The sequence below is a fragment of the Eurytemora carolleeae genome, unplaced genomic scaffold, assembly GCF_000591075.1.
Source record: "Eurytemora carolleeae unplaced genomic scaffold, Eaff_2.0 scaffold121, whole genome shotgun sequence".
NCBI classification, from domain to species: domain Eukaryota; kingdom Metazoa; phylum Arthropoda; class Copepoda; order Calanoida; family Temoridae; genus Eurytemora; species Eurytemora carolleeae.
The window spans coordinates 3,264-22,024 of record NW_019396146.1 but is presented as its reverse complement, the minus strand read 5'-3'; the positions used below and the strand labels follow the sequence as shown (position 1 = coordinate 22,024).

Genomic DNA, 18,761 nt, shown 5'->3' with positions numbered 1-18,761 from the left:
AAACATACTTTTTAATGATCAAAACACGTGTTGTACACAACAATACGTTAAGGTGTATGGGACCAGTAGGTTTTTCACAGCGCATATACTAAAATATATTAGCAAAATTTGTTTAAATCAACATGTACATGTCTTATCATAAACAACAAGAGATACAAGAAAAAATAAAAATATAAAATCAAGGTTGTAGTGTGTGTCTAGATTTTTCTGGAGAAAGGAATATGAAATTGTTCTGTACGAAATAAAATATCTTGGGTGTATATCAATCAATTAAGGATATGTGTTTCAGAAATGAGACTAATGAATGGTGTTTCTAGATTTTTCTGTAAAAAGGGATATTATATTGGCCTGCACCAAATCAACTAAATATTAAGGGATGTGTGTCAATCAATTCATTAAAAACGGATATAAGTTTGAGAACTGGAATAATAAACTGTGTGTCTAGATTTTTCTAAAAAAATATGAGATTGGTTTTCAAAAATTTAGTATCTAGTGTTCAATTGTCAAATATTTTTACTGAACTTTGTTTTAGATTTTAAATTCAGAGCTTTGTTTTTTTGTCAGTTTTCTATAAATCAACGATTTTTTACCTAAAAATACTGTTTTTAATGTATCACATTCATGAATCATATTATTTTATACAAAGAATATGGAATTTCCAGGATTTTGGATTAATAAACAGTGTACAACAATCTCTTCAACTCCTTGTTCTAAACATATTAATATTTATAAACCAATATTATTTCTCATTGAAAATATATAAACAGACAAACAAGAAATTTTGAGAATTATTTCAGAAAAATTTGGTGAGTTAAATTATTTATTTTAAATCTAAAAAGCAGCGATCTAAACATAAAAGCAAACTGAACATTAGGCATAAACTCTGATTGTCTAATCCTAAATACTTTGTAACTAAAGGTTTACACCATCAAGGTGTCATAGATATAAGGATTTGAAATTTAGACATGATTTCCTTAGCGTACCATATAAATACCCAGCTTTGTCCTTAAAAATGTCCCGGATTTTAATTTCTTTTGTGGCTTTTTTAATCAAAAACTGACAGTGACAACCCAATAAATATTATTACTCAGTTAATAAAAAATGACAGATTTTTTATGGTAGCAAGCATCTTTGATAAACTGAGATATAATCCCGATTAAAAGGATTTGTTTCTCCCAAGGAATTGAATTAATGCTACAAAGACTGATTTATAATGCCTAACCTGACTCCTGAGGCCAAATTTAATGACTCTGAGCCGTGTCTCAAACATCGTTGGTTCCATTTAAATTTCATATAGTTTTTTGAGATTTGACAGCGCTCAATTGGAACCGGTTTTTGGCGGTTCAGCGACGCGGTTAAAATATTCTTTAAATGCGGCCCCTGACTTCATAAACCTTTGATATTCATCAAACTATAAATTCTGTTAGATCAAATAGTGTGAGATTTAAATATCAAAAATTGTAAAAATTTGTAAAAATCGTTTGCAAAATCTTAACTTCATTATTGGAACAGTCTCTTTAAGCTCTTGATATATTTTCAAATGTATAAATGTCGTTTAAAGAGTTCTGCCATGAAACAAATCGATGATTCGTATACTTTTCAATACAGCCTCTGTAGGCTTTAAAGCAGTCTTTCCTCTGCCTTCAATGGATTACGTATAATTTTATATTTATTATTAGAAAATAAACTGAGTTCTTACCACAAACTCAAGTTTTCTAATCCCATATCTTTGCAACATGATGATGTAAACATGTAAACATAATATTTTATACTAAGACTATTTCAGAGAATTCCTAAAGATTAGAAAATAAGAGTTTGTGGCAAAACTCAATTAATTTTATTTCTACATCTTTTATTCTAGCGTTCGTTTTAAGTGAAAATATAAGTTTTTTAATGTTTATTTTTACAATAATGTGATATTTAGTTTATTTATTGGAGTTTAGTTTTTAACCTTTGTATTGCATGAAATATCGGTTTCAGCCGATCAAAAATATAAAATTTACAGGGATTGTTCAAAAATTTGAAAAAGGGGATTTTAGTAACATAAACAATAAATTTTTGACAATTGTTTCTAAAAAGGAATTTTAAAGGGAATGTATACGAAGCCAACTAAGTAACCTTCCATTGCGGGGTACCCTTTAACCCTCTACTTGAATAACAAGGAGGAAGTTGCGGGGTACCCTTTAACCCTCTACTTGAATAACAAGGAGGAAGTAGCGGGGTACCCTTTAACCCTCTACTTGAATAACAGGGAGGAAGTAGCGGGGTACCCTTTAACCCTTTACTTGAATAACAGGGAGGAAGTAGCGGGGTACCCTTTAATCCTTTACTTGAATAACAAGGAGGAAGTAGCGGGGTACCCTTTAACCCTNTAGTGCAGAAATATTTTTAAGGGAGGGGGGGCATAGAAAAGTACAAATGCAATCTCATCATCAATAATATTATACTTTTTGTGTTGACATTATTTTGCTATTTAATGCCCTTGTTCAACCAAAAAGTATATCATTAATCATAAAAAAATGTAACATTATTTTTAATTTCACTATTTTTAGGAAAAAGTTTAGAAAATATGGGTATAGAAGAAATTAAGCACGGCCCCACTAGCATCCATATGTCAGGTACAATACTAAACTTGTTCAGTACAGTAATACCCATAAAACAACGTCTGTTAAATATTGTCTAAATAAATCAAAATACATGGCAATTGTAAATTATTCCTAAAGTTTATTGTCAAGTTTATTGTCAAGGTTGAACTTGTTTTATTTGAACAATATTGAAAATAAGATTGTTAAAATGTCGTCTTCCTACTCCATAGTTTTATGGTTTTGATCTGTATTATAAACTTATTTTAAGATTTTTAAAATTTTCAAAAAGTATTAAGTTTAACGAGTAAGATTAAATACAGGGTTAAGCCGTATAATTCATGAATAAACACACTAAAGCTTAAATAAAGAGAAAAAATACAGAATTATTTTTAAAATATAAAAATAGTCTTGAAATGAAGTTTAAAGAATTATTTTATTCATAAAAATGAATTTAATAGGGATAAAAGTGTAACATCAAGTAACCCCCGCCATGTAAAGATACCAAATCTCAATATACAACCCTTAAAAACTTTATCTGATTAATTATGTAGAAAAATTTGTTATTATTTTGGCTTAAAAATGGATAATTACCATGCAGTAGAAATACACCAGTCACTTGTAAAGAAATCACAATAAAAAGTAATCAAAATGTTTTCAAAATTGTAAACATTCATAATTAAGGGTATTGTTGATAATTGGGCATTGTTATCTTAGCATTGACAGTCACGTTAAATTACAATTGCAGTCCCTTAACAAGAAAATAAAATAATCCGTAGTCGTAAGTGTAATTATCTAGTTAAAAAACTGCATTACCCAATCTACATCGGTCTATCCCTTGAAACCTTGCGTAAATATTATCCTCCTGTTTTGCTTTTTGAAGATTATGAAATTTGATAGTTTCTCATCAGAGTTTTCTATAATAGTGACTTGCGTACATATGCCGTATCGAGAAAGAATTAATGAAATAAAAGTTAATTTGTGCATACAATGTTTTTAATTGTGACATCACTTGAACTAGATTTAAGAAAATGTTGATATTGAATAAAAATTGTTGATACTTTTAGGAGAGCAAACAATTCCATCAGGTTCAGTCGTCTTCATTAAACAAAATACAAGGAAGGTAAAGACGACAAACTGAAAACACTATTTTCATAACTTCATTACTACAGAGAAATTTTACGGAACATTTTTACGTTAAAAAAAAACGAGGGAGTGACAGCAAATTAAAAATGTTCAAAAATGGAAATTTTCCAAATGCCTGGGAATTTTGGGAATTGCCCAAATGCCTGGGAAACTGGGAAATACCCAAATACCTGGGAATCTAAGGAATTCCTTAAATACATGGGAATCTTGGGAATTCCCCCAAATACCTGAGAATCTGGGGAATTTCGGGAATTCCCCAAATGCCTAGGTTTTTGGAAAATTCCAAAATTATCTGCAGTCATTTGAGAAATTTCCAAAATCTTAAAAATATACCACCCTTAAATTCCTTATGCCTGGGTATCTGGAAAATTTCCAAATACCTGAGTATCTTGGATTTTTCCAAATGCCTGGATTTCTAGGATATCTCCCAAATGCCAAGGTTTTTTCCTCAAATATCCGATCATTTGGGAAATATTCAAAATCCTCAAAATATGCCCCCCTCAAATTTTTAAAGGAATATTGGAAATTTTGGGAATTCCCCAAATTCCTGGGAATCTGACAAATTTCCCAAATGCTTGGGTATTGGGGAAATTTCACAAATGCTTAGGTGTAAGGGTATATCCCCAAATATCAAATTATTTGGGAAATTTTCAAAATCTTAAAAATATACCACCCTCCAATTTCTATTGGAACGAAAGAATTAAAATGAGCAGTAACTAACGACACAGGAAACCTAAACATCAAAGAACAAATATCAATTTTTAAAAAAAGAAAAAAAATCGACAAAAGACCAGTAACAGTCGAAAAAATAATAGAAACGATCGAAAAAATAAAAATAAAAATCTACGAACAAAAATACGAAGTATTTCAGTTTACAGTATTCTTTTCAACTTTTGTGATCAATTTCTGCAGGATTTTAGAATTCAGCAGATGTTGATAATAATTCTGATAATACATTTTAGGTTTCTAGTCCGTTGCCAGTTCGGTTACAATGTCAGCTGTTGGTACTATTTTTATTAATTATAATACTCTAAATTTATTTCTCATAAGATATAAACATACATTGTTACTTCAAAAATGAGACGTTATTCACAAACTAAATTCTTTAGAGCATAATGATTTGAAGATTAAATAAGGTCTTTTGACATAAAACTATAGTATATTGAGAATCTATTAAAAGATTTGAAAAGAAAGAAAGGATGAAAATGCGGGGAACAAATGTATGAAGAAGTTCCGTAAGTCTATGTTCCGTAAGTAAGACCGGTTATGTAAGGTAGTTGAACTGTGTACGCAGTGTTGTGGAAAACTTCTTTCGGATTCATTTGAGACATATTACACTTTTTAAAGATCTGTAAATCCTGAGTTTGAGTACAAAGCCGAAGTTCAATCTCCGACTTTAGGGGTGGATACGCTTTCAGAATTAGTTTTTTTTAATTATTAATTAACGACGACATAAAATGTAAAGACATTCTACAATAAACTACAGACGTCATGTTTAGGAACATTTTGAGAAAATAGAAATTAATCTTCTCATCGAAAATAAGTAATCTTATTCAATTATTAGTTTCTATTATCTCATTATTCTGGTTCCTCTTTATTCACAAGGATGTTCGCAGATTTTCTATAATTATTATTGAAAAGATGACATTTGAAGAATTTGAAGAAATCTGCGAATAAATTCAAAGAAAATTAGAAATTCAATATAATAATGAAAACGAAATAATCGATTTTAGCAATGATTTTTGACAAATTTATTTTGTGAAATATGTTCCTAGCCATCTAATTAGATTACTGTATAATTTTTACTTTATTTTTCGTTGTCGTTATTTAATAATTAAAAAAAAAACTAATCCTGAAAGCGTATCCACACCCAAAGTAGGAGTTTTGAACGTCGAATTTGCTCTCAAACTCAGGATTTAGAGATCTTTAAAAAGTTTAATATGTCTCAAATGAATCCGAAAGAAGTTTTCCACAACACTGCATACTCAGTTCAACTACCTTTTACACAGCCGATCACTTCCCTTAAGCTAGTTGGAGAACATTCTAAATTAAAAGAAAGAAGGAGAGGCAATTAGTACAATCTTTTCTGTTTTTTCCCGCACATTATAGTTTGTTTTGAGCGTTTCGAGCTAACTTTAGTTTTTTGTCTAATGATATTCTGAATAAAAACAGATTTGTGTAGGACAACAAGCCCGATCTAATCCAGCTGAAATTTAAGAACCGAGAAGCCCCACGCTCCCCTGACCCTAATAACCCACCAGACAACCCATCCATATATTTTATCAAGACCCCTTCACCAAAGCTAAAAACTAAATTCTCCCTCAAGAAATCTATCTCTGCACCGAGTAACCTGAAAACTATCCCGGAGAACATTATGCTCCAGCAACCCTTGAACCCAACCCAACCCCAGCCACAGCCCCCTATGCCTCCCAGAGTCCTGCAGAAAAGAACGGATTCTGAGAAAATTAAGAAGGTTCCAACCGTCTCCAAGTCAAACAAGATTAAAAAGAGTAAAACTGAAAACGACCTTGCTTACCGGACAAAATGTAAGTCAAAACAAAAAACTGAACACTATCCACAATTGTTTTACCCCACTTTTCTTCACAACCTCAGCTTAAATATTTCATTCTGTCAATTCTTCTAAACCCTTGCAAAGGTTATAAAAACCAATAGATTAGACAATTTGTGGAGAGTTTATGTAAAAAAAGAAACAAAACCTGAGAATCAAAACATAAATATTTTCACACAAAAAATAATTTATATGTTAAAAAAAACAAACCATTAGCAATTGAAAATATTTTTTTTTAAATAAGAATAGTTTCGTGAATAAGAAAAGAGTATAAAAATCTGAAGTAAAATCTATTTTATTTAGATGAACAGAAAAAGATGGAAAAGAAAGTCAAGAAAAATTCTTTATCAATCAAAATTGAACAACCAATAGAAAATCCAGGTCCAGGTAAGATTAAAATCAAAGTAAACATAAATCTAATAAAATGTAAATAAGACTTTTTGCTAAAGAAAGCAAGTCTTAGACGAAAAGAAAAATGTCGGTTAGTAAATTTTTTCTTGGGGTACCATACATTTAGCAAAAATTATACTGAGTCTTTGCCACAAACTCTGATTTTCGCATCCCCGTATCTTTGCAACCCAAAGTCGCAGACCAATTATATTTTTCAAACTTTGAATTATGTTCATATAGTCTAAGTTTGAAATATCAAAGATTTGAACCATTTTCGCCATTTAAATTAAATTTTTAATTATTAAAGTCTAAAACTTTGTGAAAAATCCTTCTAATATGACAGAAGAAATATTTCACAGCACACTCGAATACATTAAAATCACAAAAATAGTTAAGACTTTAAAGAAAGAATATTGATTTTTAGAGGTTTTTATATTTCAGAAATATTGGGAATTGCAAGTTTAAAAATCGACGAAAGTTTTCAAGATACATCCCCTGGAACAGAGAGCACATCATTGCTTAGGTAAAGAGTTTTTTTAGATAGATCATTTTGGTGATCTATTATTTTTATATAGTAAAGCTCTTCGCTCCTATTTATATATTCATATGTTTATAATTTTTTTTCGAAATATAAAATTCAAATAATTTTCTAAAGTATTTTAAAATTCAACGGGCAACGACGGGTACTTTAGCAAATAGCAACTATTTTTATATGTGTAAATATCTTTTTTGATTAACTAATAAAATTGAATATATATATATATATATTTAATATACATCCATAGACACAGTGTTTCGTCCTATTAGGACTCATCAGATATGGCTCTATTCATCAGATTTGATTTTGCAGTTGACAGGGCTTGAACCATGAATCCTTAGATTATGAATCAAAGACGCTAACCACTGCTCCATCAAATCCTTATGATTTGGTAATGAAATAGGGACCAGAGAGCTCAACCAACTCATTATAAGTTGAGGGCCTTGCATAATGCTAATTAGTACACCTATTCATATATATTTATGTTAGTTGAAACTGGCAAAACAGCTGAACAAAATTGGCTGAAATTTTTTGAGGGAACCCTTCAGTACCCCGGGGGTAACATAGACTAAAATAAAATTTTAATGATCTTTCTTTTGCAGTACTGATCCACCCGAAGAAAGAGCTGTACTTAGGAAGACTTTTATTTTATAGAAAAATGGTGTCGGTACAGGTTGTCCCAATAACCATAGGAATAGAGTGACGATTTTGCGTATTTTCGTCTTTTCCCGTCTTTTACAGTTTTCCTGAGATACCTGAAAGCAAAAAAGTATAAAGCACTGTTTTCAAATAATCAGAAAGAAATGATTCTGAAAAGTTTAAATAAATAGACAGGGAACCTAACAAAATATTACTCTTTGTTGTACCACTTGTAATTACGTCGATTAATGTTAACTTGTAACATAGAAACCCAAATATATTTAGTTGGAATAGACTCTTGAACGATTGCCAAGCAAGAGTAATTGTTCCTTGTTTATATAGCCAACAATTGATACCCCTAAAATTGTGTCCGAGTAGAGGTATTGAGAGCGTATAAGATTGTGTCCAAGTTGAAGTATTGATAGTTTATGAGATTGTGTCCGAGTTGAGGCATTGATAGTTTATAATATTGTGTCCGAGTTGAGGCATTGATAGTTTATGAGATTGTGTCCGAGTTGAGGCATTGATAGTTTACAATATTGTGTCCGAGTTGAGGCATTGATAGTTTATGAGATTGTGTCCGAGTTGAGGCATTGATAGTTTATAAGATTGTGTCCGAGTTGAGGCATTGATAGTTTACAATATTGTGTCCGAGTTGAGGCATTGATAGTTTATGAGATTGTGAGTTGAGGCATTGATAGTTTATAAGATTGTGTCCGAGTTGAGGCATTGATAGTTTATGAGATTGTGTCCGAGTTGAAGCATTGATAGTTTATGATATCGTGTCCAAGTTAAGACACTGATAGTTCATAGTTAATAGATTGTGTCCGAGATGAGACATTGATAGTTCATGTAAAGATAGATCGTCTCCGGTTTCACATTTATAGTAAATTGAGATTGAGTTGTACCTGAATTGATACAGGTTTGAGAAGCCCTTATTGAGTAGGGCATTTACTACATGTTCAAATTCAGGAAAGTTTTCAAGTTTTGAGCTATTGTGCATTTGAAACCCAAATTGTGACTATTGAAATCACGAATATTACAATGCTAATTCTTAACAAAGACGATCTGAAATTCCTCACTCAATTCACATATTTTATTTAGCTCTTTCTTTTTTCTATACATATTTGAAATGGAGAGGGGAGGGGGGGGGGGTAGGGGGGGAGTACACTAATAACCAGAAAACCGTGGAATATGAAGACGACATTATAGCGATACTTTTGGATATTTGATAATGTTACAAAGAAAATAGTTTTACAATCAACTAATCAAATCGCTTATCAAGTGAAATTGGTTTTTTCAAAATTTAAATGTCGCATTTTCATTAGAATATTTAAAGTATAAACTTTAGTCTAAACGTACGTAGTCTTCCTAATCTAGAGTTTTCTGATTCTTACTGTCGAATAAAAAGAAAAGCTATTGGCGCACTAACACTGGATTAACCAATAAAAGCAAGGATATACAGGTCTTATCAGAAAGATCTCGTGGACTTTTATAGAAATAAAATGGAAATTGAAAAAGAAGGTAAGTATCACATGAAAAAATCAAACTTAAAAAAGAAAATCTGGAGAATATTTTTAAGATATTTCGGAATTCTGAGCTTTGTTTATAATCTTAATCTAGTTTTAATTTCAGATAAACATTAAAAATTATTACTTTATAATTCATAATTAATTATTTTAATAGTTTTTGGATAATCCGGCCATGTCGTGTAATCATGTATGTCTGAAAATTGTAGGACCAATCATAAAATCAGATCTTTTATAAAATTAACAGAAATAGGAAAAATATTATCGGTCCCTGCCATGGATTCAAACCTAGAGGAAATTGCATGACCATGGCCTAAGCATGCAATTTCACGGATTTCAGATTGGAAAGGAAAATAATGACGTTAATCCTCCCGGTTTTGACATTTGTGCGTATACTGCCAACTTTAATTAAAGCAATTAAAGCAGAAACTACAAAATATATGTTTGGATAAAATCAGGGTGCTTCTTGCCTCTCTTTTAGGCCTCAGTTAATTACACTTTATACTCATTTTAGGAGTTTCCTCAACTAGTGTCCGCTCGCTGCCGTCTGAGTCTAAAACTGGTCAAAGTAGGTGAGAAAAAGTTATTTTCTAAAAATATTAAAATTCAAAAGCATGTTGTTGATTATTGAAGATTTATTTCAAACCATTATGCAATCGCGCACACTGACAAAACATACAGGGTTACCCGCAAAGAATTAGACTGAAAAGACAACCTAAAACTCTTAAATTGACGATATCATGGTTGAATCTAGTTGTCTGCCTTATATATAGGCTTTATATTTTATGATTGATTATTAAATAAAAAACTTAAAACTTGCAAAAATTTTCTGAACAACTGTTGCAATCTGCTTTCTATTTTCTGCACAACTGTTGCAATCTGCTTTCTATTTTCTGCACAACTGTTGCAATCTGCTTTCTATTTTCTGAACAACTGTTTTAATCTGCTTTCTATTTTCTAAACAACTGTTTTAATCTGCTTTCTATTTTCTGCACAACTGTTGCAATCTGCTTTCTATTTTCTGAACAACTGTTGCAATCTGCTTTCTATTTTCTGAACAACTGTTTTAATCTGCTTTCTATTTTCTAAACAACTGTTTTAATCTGCTTTCTATTTTCTGAACAACTGTTGCAATCTGCTTTCTATTGTCAGAGACTTTCCTATCAATACTTAATTTTCTTTTAGTTATTGATTTATTAAATAAACAACATGCAACAAGGAAAATCAATGTTCAACAGGATTAAACTAATAATTTTTGTCGTATTTTTTTCTCAAAAACTCTTGGATAGTATAGGATAATGTCAGAGTGATTTTAAAAATTCCAACGAAGAGTTGAAATCCTGTGAACGATGCTACTTACTGAGGTGTTTGTCACTGATTCTGTTAATTATGATTAGACATTTAATTGTTGATTTAAGCTATGCTAATTTCTTTCATACAGACACTTTTTGCCAAAAAAAAAGGCTTTTTATATCTACTGGCCGCCGCATGGCCATGCATAACGATCATAGACATATTTTCATGAGGCTTGATAGCCTTTCCAAAAGAAATTCTGTGTCTGTTCTTTTCTCAAAATATATGATATTAAAAAAAAATTAAAACTAGAAGTGGGTCTTAATATAGATTTTGTCTGGTGAAGGTAAAATTCAGGCAGCATGTCTGAGGAATCAAGCAGTAGGAATTAAACACAATCGCTTAGCCTGAAGAAAGAAACTTGTCTTAGTTAGACAAGTTAACCGATTTGAATAGTCTCCGACTTTTTAAGTTATGTACAAGGACCCCAAACCCTAAACTAAGCTTTCAGTGCTTACTGCAGTAATGTACCCTGCACTGACCGAAGAAACAGGGGGAATGTGTGGGGAGAGCCTTACGGTCGTTAACGGGTGGGTAAAATAAACAGTTTGTAAGTACAGTGAGAACCAGAAAAATATGGAATATGAAGACGAACTTTTGGCTCAAGTTTTGATTGTTAAATAGCTCAACTAATATGAGACATCTGTGAGTATTAAACTTCTATGATAAAATCTTTTGCAGAATAACAAATACACTGAAATATTTCTTCAAAGTCGTCTTTCTATTCCATAGTTTTTTGGATCTCACTGTATCAAAAATGTGACTAGGTTGGGAAGACGAGATAAACAAGCGGGATGGAGTTTGCCGAGACCTAAACGGAGAACATCAAAGTAAGCAAGAAAATATTTTCAAAAAAACATGAACCGATGTGAATTCCATTTTCGAATTTCTATATCTCTGCAACCGCTTAGTGTACACCTTTGATATTTCAAACTTAGATTATTTGATCTAACAGAATTAATAGCTTGAAATATCTAAGGTCTATGACCATGGGTTGCAAGGATATAGGGATATGAATATTTGAGTTTGTTGCAAAAACTCAGTTCCTTAATCTAATTTATAGATAATAAACTTCGAAAAATGTATTTGCGGCATAAACAAAGTGTTTTTTAATCAACTATTTACTTTCCTAGACTGTATTTTGTTCAATTATTTACTTTCCTAGACTGTACTTTTGTTAAACTATTTACTTTCCTAGACTGTATTTTGTTAAACTATTTACTTTCCTAGATTGTATTTGTACTTAATCTGCAGGTTTAGTGCAGAAATATTTTTAAGGGAAAAAGAAACTTAACTTTTCTTTAAATTAACACTTTTAATAAAAATTAGATTTGAAATGAAAACTGGGCCGGGTGTAAAATTAAAATTTAAAATTATGAAAAATGAAAATATATAAAAAAGTCCATCTTAATTATAAAATCAAGCATTTATTATCCTTAAAATTTTTAAAATGGAAATGTTGGTCCTTCATAGATCCAGGCTGCTTACAAACACCCTCATTTTTAAGACAGGGTCGACTTTGAAGTGTCGCAACGCCTTGGGCTTAGATTTACCGGTTTTTAAGAAGTAATTGGCAAAATTCTCAGCGATTTTTATTAATTAAATTACTTTTACCTCAAATGAAAAGTTTTATTTAAAGTACGATACTACAGTTAATGAAAAAAAAACAATTACAAAAAGTGTATAGTGTACAGGCTCAAGAGCAATCATCTCCTTTTCCTAAAATGTCTTTGGATTGTTTAGCAAATTAAACCAACCATTGGCTTAAACGAAACCACTTTTGTACATTTAAAGGAAAAAATAACCTGGCTCTCTCATTGTTTAAAGTTCCCCCAGTATATATAAACCTAGAATTGCTAGAATGACCATGAATCGGCCATGATATGGTTTCGCCAGCTATAATTTCAGATTTAAGAAAGTTAACTCAATGAGCCTAAGGCTGAATTTAAAGAATCTAAGCCCCGTCTCAAATTTGAGACGCGCTTCAAACATGGTTGGTTCTAATTGAAATTATATTCAGTGTGTTGAGATTTGAGCTCTCGCTCAATTGGAACCGGTTTAAATTCTTTAAATTCTTTAAATTCGGCCTCAGCTCTGGATTATTTTGGTTTCACCAAATAATTTATATGTTTGAAATTATGAACTTTTTTTATAAATTGTTCAAAAATTCTTCAACATTCTGCTTTTGACTTTTTTAAGTTTTACTAACTACATTATTATGATTTAGAGTTGAAACGGCTCTCCGGTTATTCATAGCAAACTTATTCAGGAACATTATTTAAACATGGATTTTTTTATTTGAACATTTTTCTATCAAAAAAAATATTATTTTTTTGCTGAATACTTTTCTTTTTGTTTATCAAAATATATACACAATAAACCAACAAATTATTTCTATGGATGCTTTACAATAGTTAAAAAATGAACTTTTTTTGAGATTATGTGATTTATGTAAATATGTTACGTTATAACTTTTATATAAAATAAAAACACTAGATTATAGAGGCAGCGCGGGCGGTCTCTAATGAAACAAGACCAGGGTTCGAGATCAATCTCATATCACACGAGTTGAGAACATAATTCATTCTTTTGGTTTGGTTTGGAAAATATCTGAGGCCGGAGCTGTGGGAATATCGTCTTCCGCAAGATATTGATAATTATGAAGAGAAAAATTTCTAAAGCCTCTTCTGATTAATTTTTTTGTAATTTTTGAGAATACAAAATTCATCTAATACTGGTGATATGAAGACCGACAGAGCAAAGAAACCTGCCCCTGCCTAAAAAGCAGAAGCATAATGATGCTGTACCAGTACAGCAGGTTCAACCCAGGCCGGCGGGGAAAATGAAGGTAGGCGGGGAAAATATGAGATATTTAGAACTAGTAAAACGTTGTCTATCTTTTCTATTTAGTGTAAGAACAGCTTTGTTCTTATGTTTGGATTAAAGGGAGTGACTGGTTAAACTTCGAGTGCAGTATCAATAGAATAAGCAGGATTCATTTGATACCCAAAAGACGATTTTACATTCTATTATTGCTACATAAGACCAAAAAGAAATAATCGATTTTCCATTTCTGTCATTAATAATTTCTTTTGAGAAAAAATGTTTCCAAACAGCAAAATAGTATGTATAAGAATCGTTCTTGCAAATGATTTTTAAAAATCCCACCTTGTATGGAACCCCCCTTTTAAAGATAGATATTCTAGGTGAAATTAAAAATGAATATTCTAGGTGGAATTAAAGATGAATATTCTAGATGGGATTAAAGATGTATATTCTAGGTCAGATTAAAAAAGAATATTCTAGATTGGATTAAAGATGAATGTTGTAGGTGGAATTAAAGGTGAATATTCTAGGTTGGATTAAAAATGAACATTCTAAGTGGAATTAAAGATGAATATTGTAGGTGGGATTAAAGATGTATATTCTAGGTTAGATTTAATAAGAATATTCTAGATTGAATTAAAGATGAATATTGTAGATGGGATTAAAGGTGAATATATTCTAGGTGGGAATAATGATGAATATTCTAGGTGGGATTAAAGATGAAAATTCTAGGTGGGATTAAAAATGAATATTCTAGGTGGAAATAAGGATGAATATTGTAGGTGGGATTAAAGATGTATATTCTAGGCGGGATTAATGATGAATATTATAGGTGGAATTAAAGATGAATATTGTAGGTGGAATTAAAGATGTATATTCTAGGTGGGATTAATGATGAATATTCTAGGTGGGATTAAAGATGTATATTCTAAGTGGGATTAAAGATGTATATTCTAGATTGGATTGAAAAGAATATTTTAGGTGGGATTAAAGATAAATATAGTAAGTGGAATTAAAGTTGAATATTCTTAGTAGGATTAAAGATATATATTCTAGTGGGATTAAAGATGTATATTCTAGATTGGATTTAAAAAGAATATTCTTTGTGGGATTAAAGATGAATAATGTAAGTGGAATTAAAGTTGAATATTCTAAGTAGGATTAGAGATGAATATTCTAGGTGGGATTAAAGATGAATTTTATAGGTGGGATTAAAGATGAATATTCTAGGTGGGATTAAAGATGAATATTCTAGGTGTGATTAAAGATAAATATTCTAGGTGGGATTAAAGATGAATATTCTAGGTGGGATTAGAGATGAATATTCTAAGTGGGATAAAAGATGAATATTATAGGAGGGATTAAAGATGAATATTATGGGTGGGATTAAAGATGAATATTCTAGGTGGGATTATAGATGAGTATTCTAGATTGGATTAAAAAAAGGAATATTTTAGGTGGGATTAAAGATGAATATTGTAAGTGGAATTAAAGTTGAATATTCTAAGTAGGATTAAAGATGTATATTCTAGGTGGGATTAAAGATGTATATTCTAGATTGGATTTAAAAATAATATTCTTTGTGGGATTAAAGATGAATATTGTAAGTGGAATTAAAGTTGAATATTCTAAGTAGGATTAAAGATGAATATTCTAGGTGTGATGAAAGATGAATATTATAGGTGGGATTAAAGATGAATATTCTAGGGGGTATTAAAGATGTATATTCTGGATTGGATAAAAGATGTATATTCTAGATTGGATTAAAGATGTATATTCTAAGTGGGATTAAAGATGTATATTCTAGGTGGGTTTAAAAATGAACCTGGCAGATTGGACAATCCAGGAGGATTTAAATGATTAAATGTTCACTCTTTTTATTCAAACGTCTCATAGGTCTCATAGGTTTCACATGAAATCTAAAAATATGTTCTACAATACTGCATTCTCAGTTCAACTACCATGTCTAGCCAGACACCCCCTTTAAAGATGAATATTCTAGGTGGGATTAAAGATGAATATTCTAGGTGGGATTAAAGATGAAGGGAGGTGGAGGAAGAAAATGCTGTAAATCTGGATACTGTACTAGATGCTTCAGTCAGGTATATAAATAAAATCTGCAAAGAACTTCCACAAAAGATGAGACTTCAAAGACGACTTTTGTACTTTTGTTAATATACTGCAACCCGTTAGCTGCACAATATTTTCTAGAATTGTCGGATAATATAATATATCTAATAATGATAAAAATCTAAATTCAAATTACATATTTTAAAAGTTTTAGGTTGTCTTTAAAGTCTCATTCTTTGTAGTCTAAGAGTAAAGGTATGGAATGGATACTGCGAAGGTGAAACTAAGAGTAAAAGTATGGAATGGATACTGCGAAGGTGAAACTAAGAGTAAAGGTATGGAATGAATACTGCGAAGGTGAAACTAAGAGTAAAGGAATGGAATGGATACTGCGAAGGTGAAACTAAGAGTAAAGGTATGGAATGGATACTGCGAAGGTGAAACTAAGAGTAAAGGAATGGAATAGATACTGCCAAGGTGAAACTAAGAGTAAGGGTATGGAATGGATACTGCGAAGGTGAAACCTATCAAGTCAGCTTATCAAAAAGAAATTAAACCGGTAATGAAAACGTAATATCAAATGATCCTTCATAAAAAGATGGCAATGCCGGAAGTTTTCAATTCTTTAAACTATTTATTTGTAATTTCGGTTTCTCTGCAAAAGTGACTTGGGCATTTTTTTACTTATAAGAAACAATGGAGAAACTCACACAAATAAACACTTCTGAGTCAGAAAAACGATTTTCCACATTTTTGATCAGAGTCAAGGATATAATGCAAGGAAAGTTAATTGAAGTTGTGTATACTCTGCGTACATATTGAAACCAGTTCTCTCTGGGCGGAATTTGTAAACAAGAATAGATGCATCAGTGTTCGTTTAGTATCCGAGGAGGTTAAAAGCATTGAATTTTAAAAATTTTGATAATTCACATAATAGTTTCCTATGACCAGAATATTTCATTGATTTTTTTATGTGAAAAATAGATACCATGTTAGACTTCGACATCCGTCTTGTGTTTACATTACCGCCCAAAGACAGTACACTGCAGTAGAAAAGATACGTACACTTCTGAAATAACTTTCCTTGCATTAAATCCTTGATCAGAGTAAGGTTTCAAGGGAACCGTTGCAAATCTTTGCATGGAGTGTCACTTAAAATCCCGCTAACAGTCCCTTATATGTTTCAGAGCCACTTAATACGACTTTACTATCTATACAGTTTATTTAAGGTTGATGCCTACAGAAACAAATCCAGAGATTTCCGATAAATCAAAAAGAAATCAAATTAGGAATAAAACAGTTCTATCTTTTTTTGTTGAATCATATTTTTATTGGGACTAAGCTCTGTTCTCTTTATCTCATATGATTCTTGACATTTTCTGTTTCGAAAATATAAAATTCAAACGGTGGTCTTTGCTGATTTTTCATTTTCATTTTTTGATAATTGGAAAAATCTGTTTTAGTTTTAGAGAATACCTATATAGTGCAAAGAAGAGCACCTTAAAAAATATTCACTGCTAGAACACTACATTACACGGAATGTTACCTAATAGAGAATATTCAAAATTTGTTTTAAAAATAAATTTTTGAATTTTGATTACTTTGTGCATTTATGTCGAAATATAATTGAATATGTTTCATTTGAGTTAACTTTTTATTCCAACCAGAAGAATTCCCTGGGGATTCACGCACAAAGATCCAGACTGCTATGAAAAGTTGCATCAAAGACTGCGTTGACTTTGAAGTGTCGCAACGCCTTTGATTTTATCTCACTAACTCAATTTTACTTTTTTGTAGCTCTTGACATGTTAATTGTAGAACCGTTAAGAAATTAGTTATAGCTTAAATTTTTTTAAGTACTTGGCTAAATTCTAATAGATTTTTGCGTGATAGCTTGTAAACTATAAGTAAGAGGACCAGGAGCAAAGGGGCCAAACTAACTACTGTCGTTTCAAATCTATAGTTCTGCACTGTAACACAGGGGATTGAAAACGGAATTTAGAATAAAATGTTCTAGTGTTTAGAATATTAATCCGACTTCAGCAGAAAACAATTGCATCATGTCATGCAGCGTAGTATTCATAAAATATGACATCGGTGATACAGGAATTGGACCATCACACTTGTATGAGATTCCATTTGCGCCTGATCCAATCTAGGTTCAGTCATGTGTTTGTTGTCTATTCTGGACCAATAGAAATTGCATGGCAGTATCATCTATCTTTCTATGATATCTCATTATCCAATTATGAGATGAATCCTTACATCGGGACAAAACAGTAAATGGAAATATTTACTTCAACTGAAACTATAGTTTCATAGGGAATAAATACATAGATCTTCAGATAGGTATCTGAATCGACAGTTAAAGGAAGTTCAGCAACCTTAATAGCTAAAATTCACTGATTTCGGCCTCAGACGTCGCTTTCTGCGGTAGTTGGTCAAAACTTAAAGCTTATTCTTTAAACATCTTTGATGATTTAAAATAGATATCTTAATAAGACACTGAGAGATGTTGTTAACATATTAGTACATATATTTCATGCCAGATCATTTCATTTACTGAGAGATGTTGTTAACATGTTATTTCATATCTTCATGGCAGATCATTTCATTTACTGAGAGATGTTGTTAACATGTTAGTACATATCTTTCATGCCAGATCATTTCATTTACTGAGAGATGTTGTTAACATGTTAGTACATATATTTCATGCCAGATCATTTCATTTACTTCGAATGAACATGAAACACAACAATTTTGCAGCATACACACAGTACACACAGACCAATTGCATAATTGATTTGGAAGCTAAGGGTGAAACTATTTGCTTCGCAACCACATCAGGTGCAAATAACATTTCTAAAATGTCGTCTTGATATCCAACAGTTTTATGGATCTTGTAGAATTATAAAACGAATATCATCCAATAGGAGGGTTTTAAATTATTTAGATCAAAACCCGGAATCATAGAGAATAGAATATATAGAGAGGAATTTACTAGAAAAAAGTGTAAAACGGCCATTTTGTTGTACTGTTTCCATACTGCAGGTGTACTTCACATATTTATGCTATATAACCTGTTGGGCCCTGGAATATCATTTTATAGAAAATCTAAA

At 31.1% G+C, this 18,761-nt stretch overlaps 1 protein-coding gene across 1 annotated transcript; it reads left to right on the top strand.

The window, feature by feature from the left end:
• Positions 1 to 762: 762 nt before the first annotated feature.
• LOC111696315 (uncharacterized) lies at positions 763 to 17,280 on the top strand. Its single transcript, XM_023465886.1, has 16 exons — positions 763 to 806; positions 2,553 to 2,618; positions 3,650 to 3,705; positions 4,691 to 4,732; positions 5,911 to 6,274; positions 6,601 to 6,684; positions 7,129 to 7,210; positions 7,828 to 7,860; positions 9,330 to 9,388; positions 9,908 to 9,965; positions 11,514 to 11,576; positions 12,974 to 13,015; positions 13,495 to 13,594; positions 15,600 to 15,674; positions 16,872 to 16,931; positions 17,106 to 17,280. The coding sequence occupies exons 2-15, from the start codon at positions 2,570 to 2,572 to the stop codon at positions 16,908 to 16,910; spliced, it is 1,146 nt and encodes a 381-aa protein (XP_023321654.1). The 5' UTR covers positions 763 to 806; positions 2,553 to 2,569; the 3' UTR covers positions 16,911 to 16,931; positions 17,106 to 17,280.
• The last annotated feature ends 1,481 nt before the right edge of the window (positions 17,281 to 18,761 follow it).

Excerpts from the sequence above, each read along its gene's own strand:
- LOC111696315 (XM_023465886.1), top strand. The coding sequence starts at position 2,570 with ATGGGTATAGAAGAAATTAAGCACGGCCCCACTAGCATCCATATGTCA. Across the intron at positions 2,619-3,649 it reads CACTAGCATCCATATGTCAG|GAGAGCAAACAATTCCATCA; the intron begins GTACAATACTAA and ends TGATACTTTTAG. Across the intron at positions 6,275-6,600 it reads CCTTGCTTACCGGACAAAAT|ATGAACAGAAAAAGATGGAA; the intron begins GTAAGTCAAAAC and ends TATTTTATTTAG.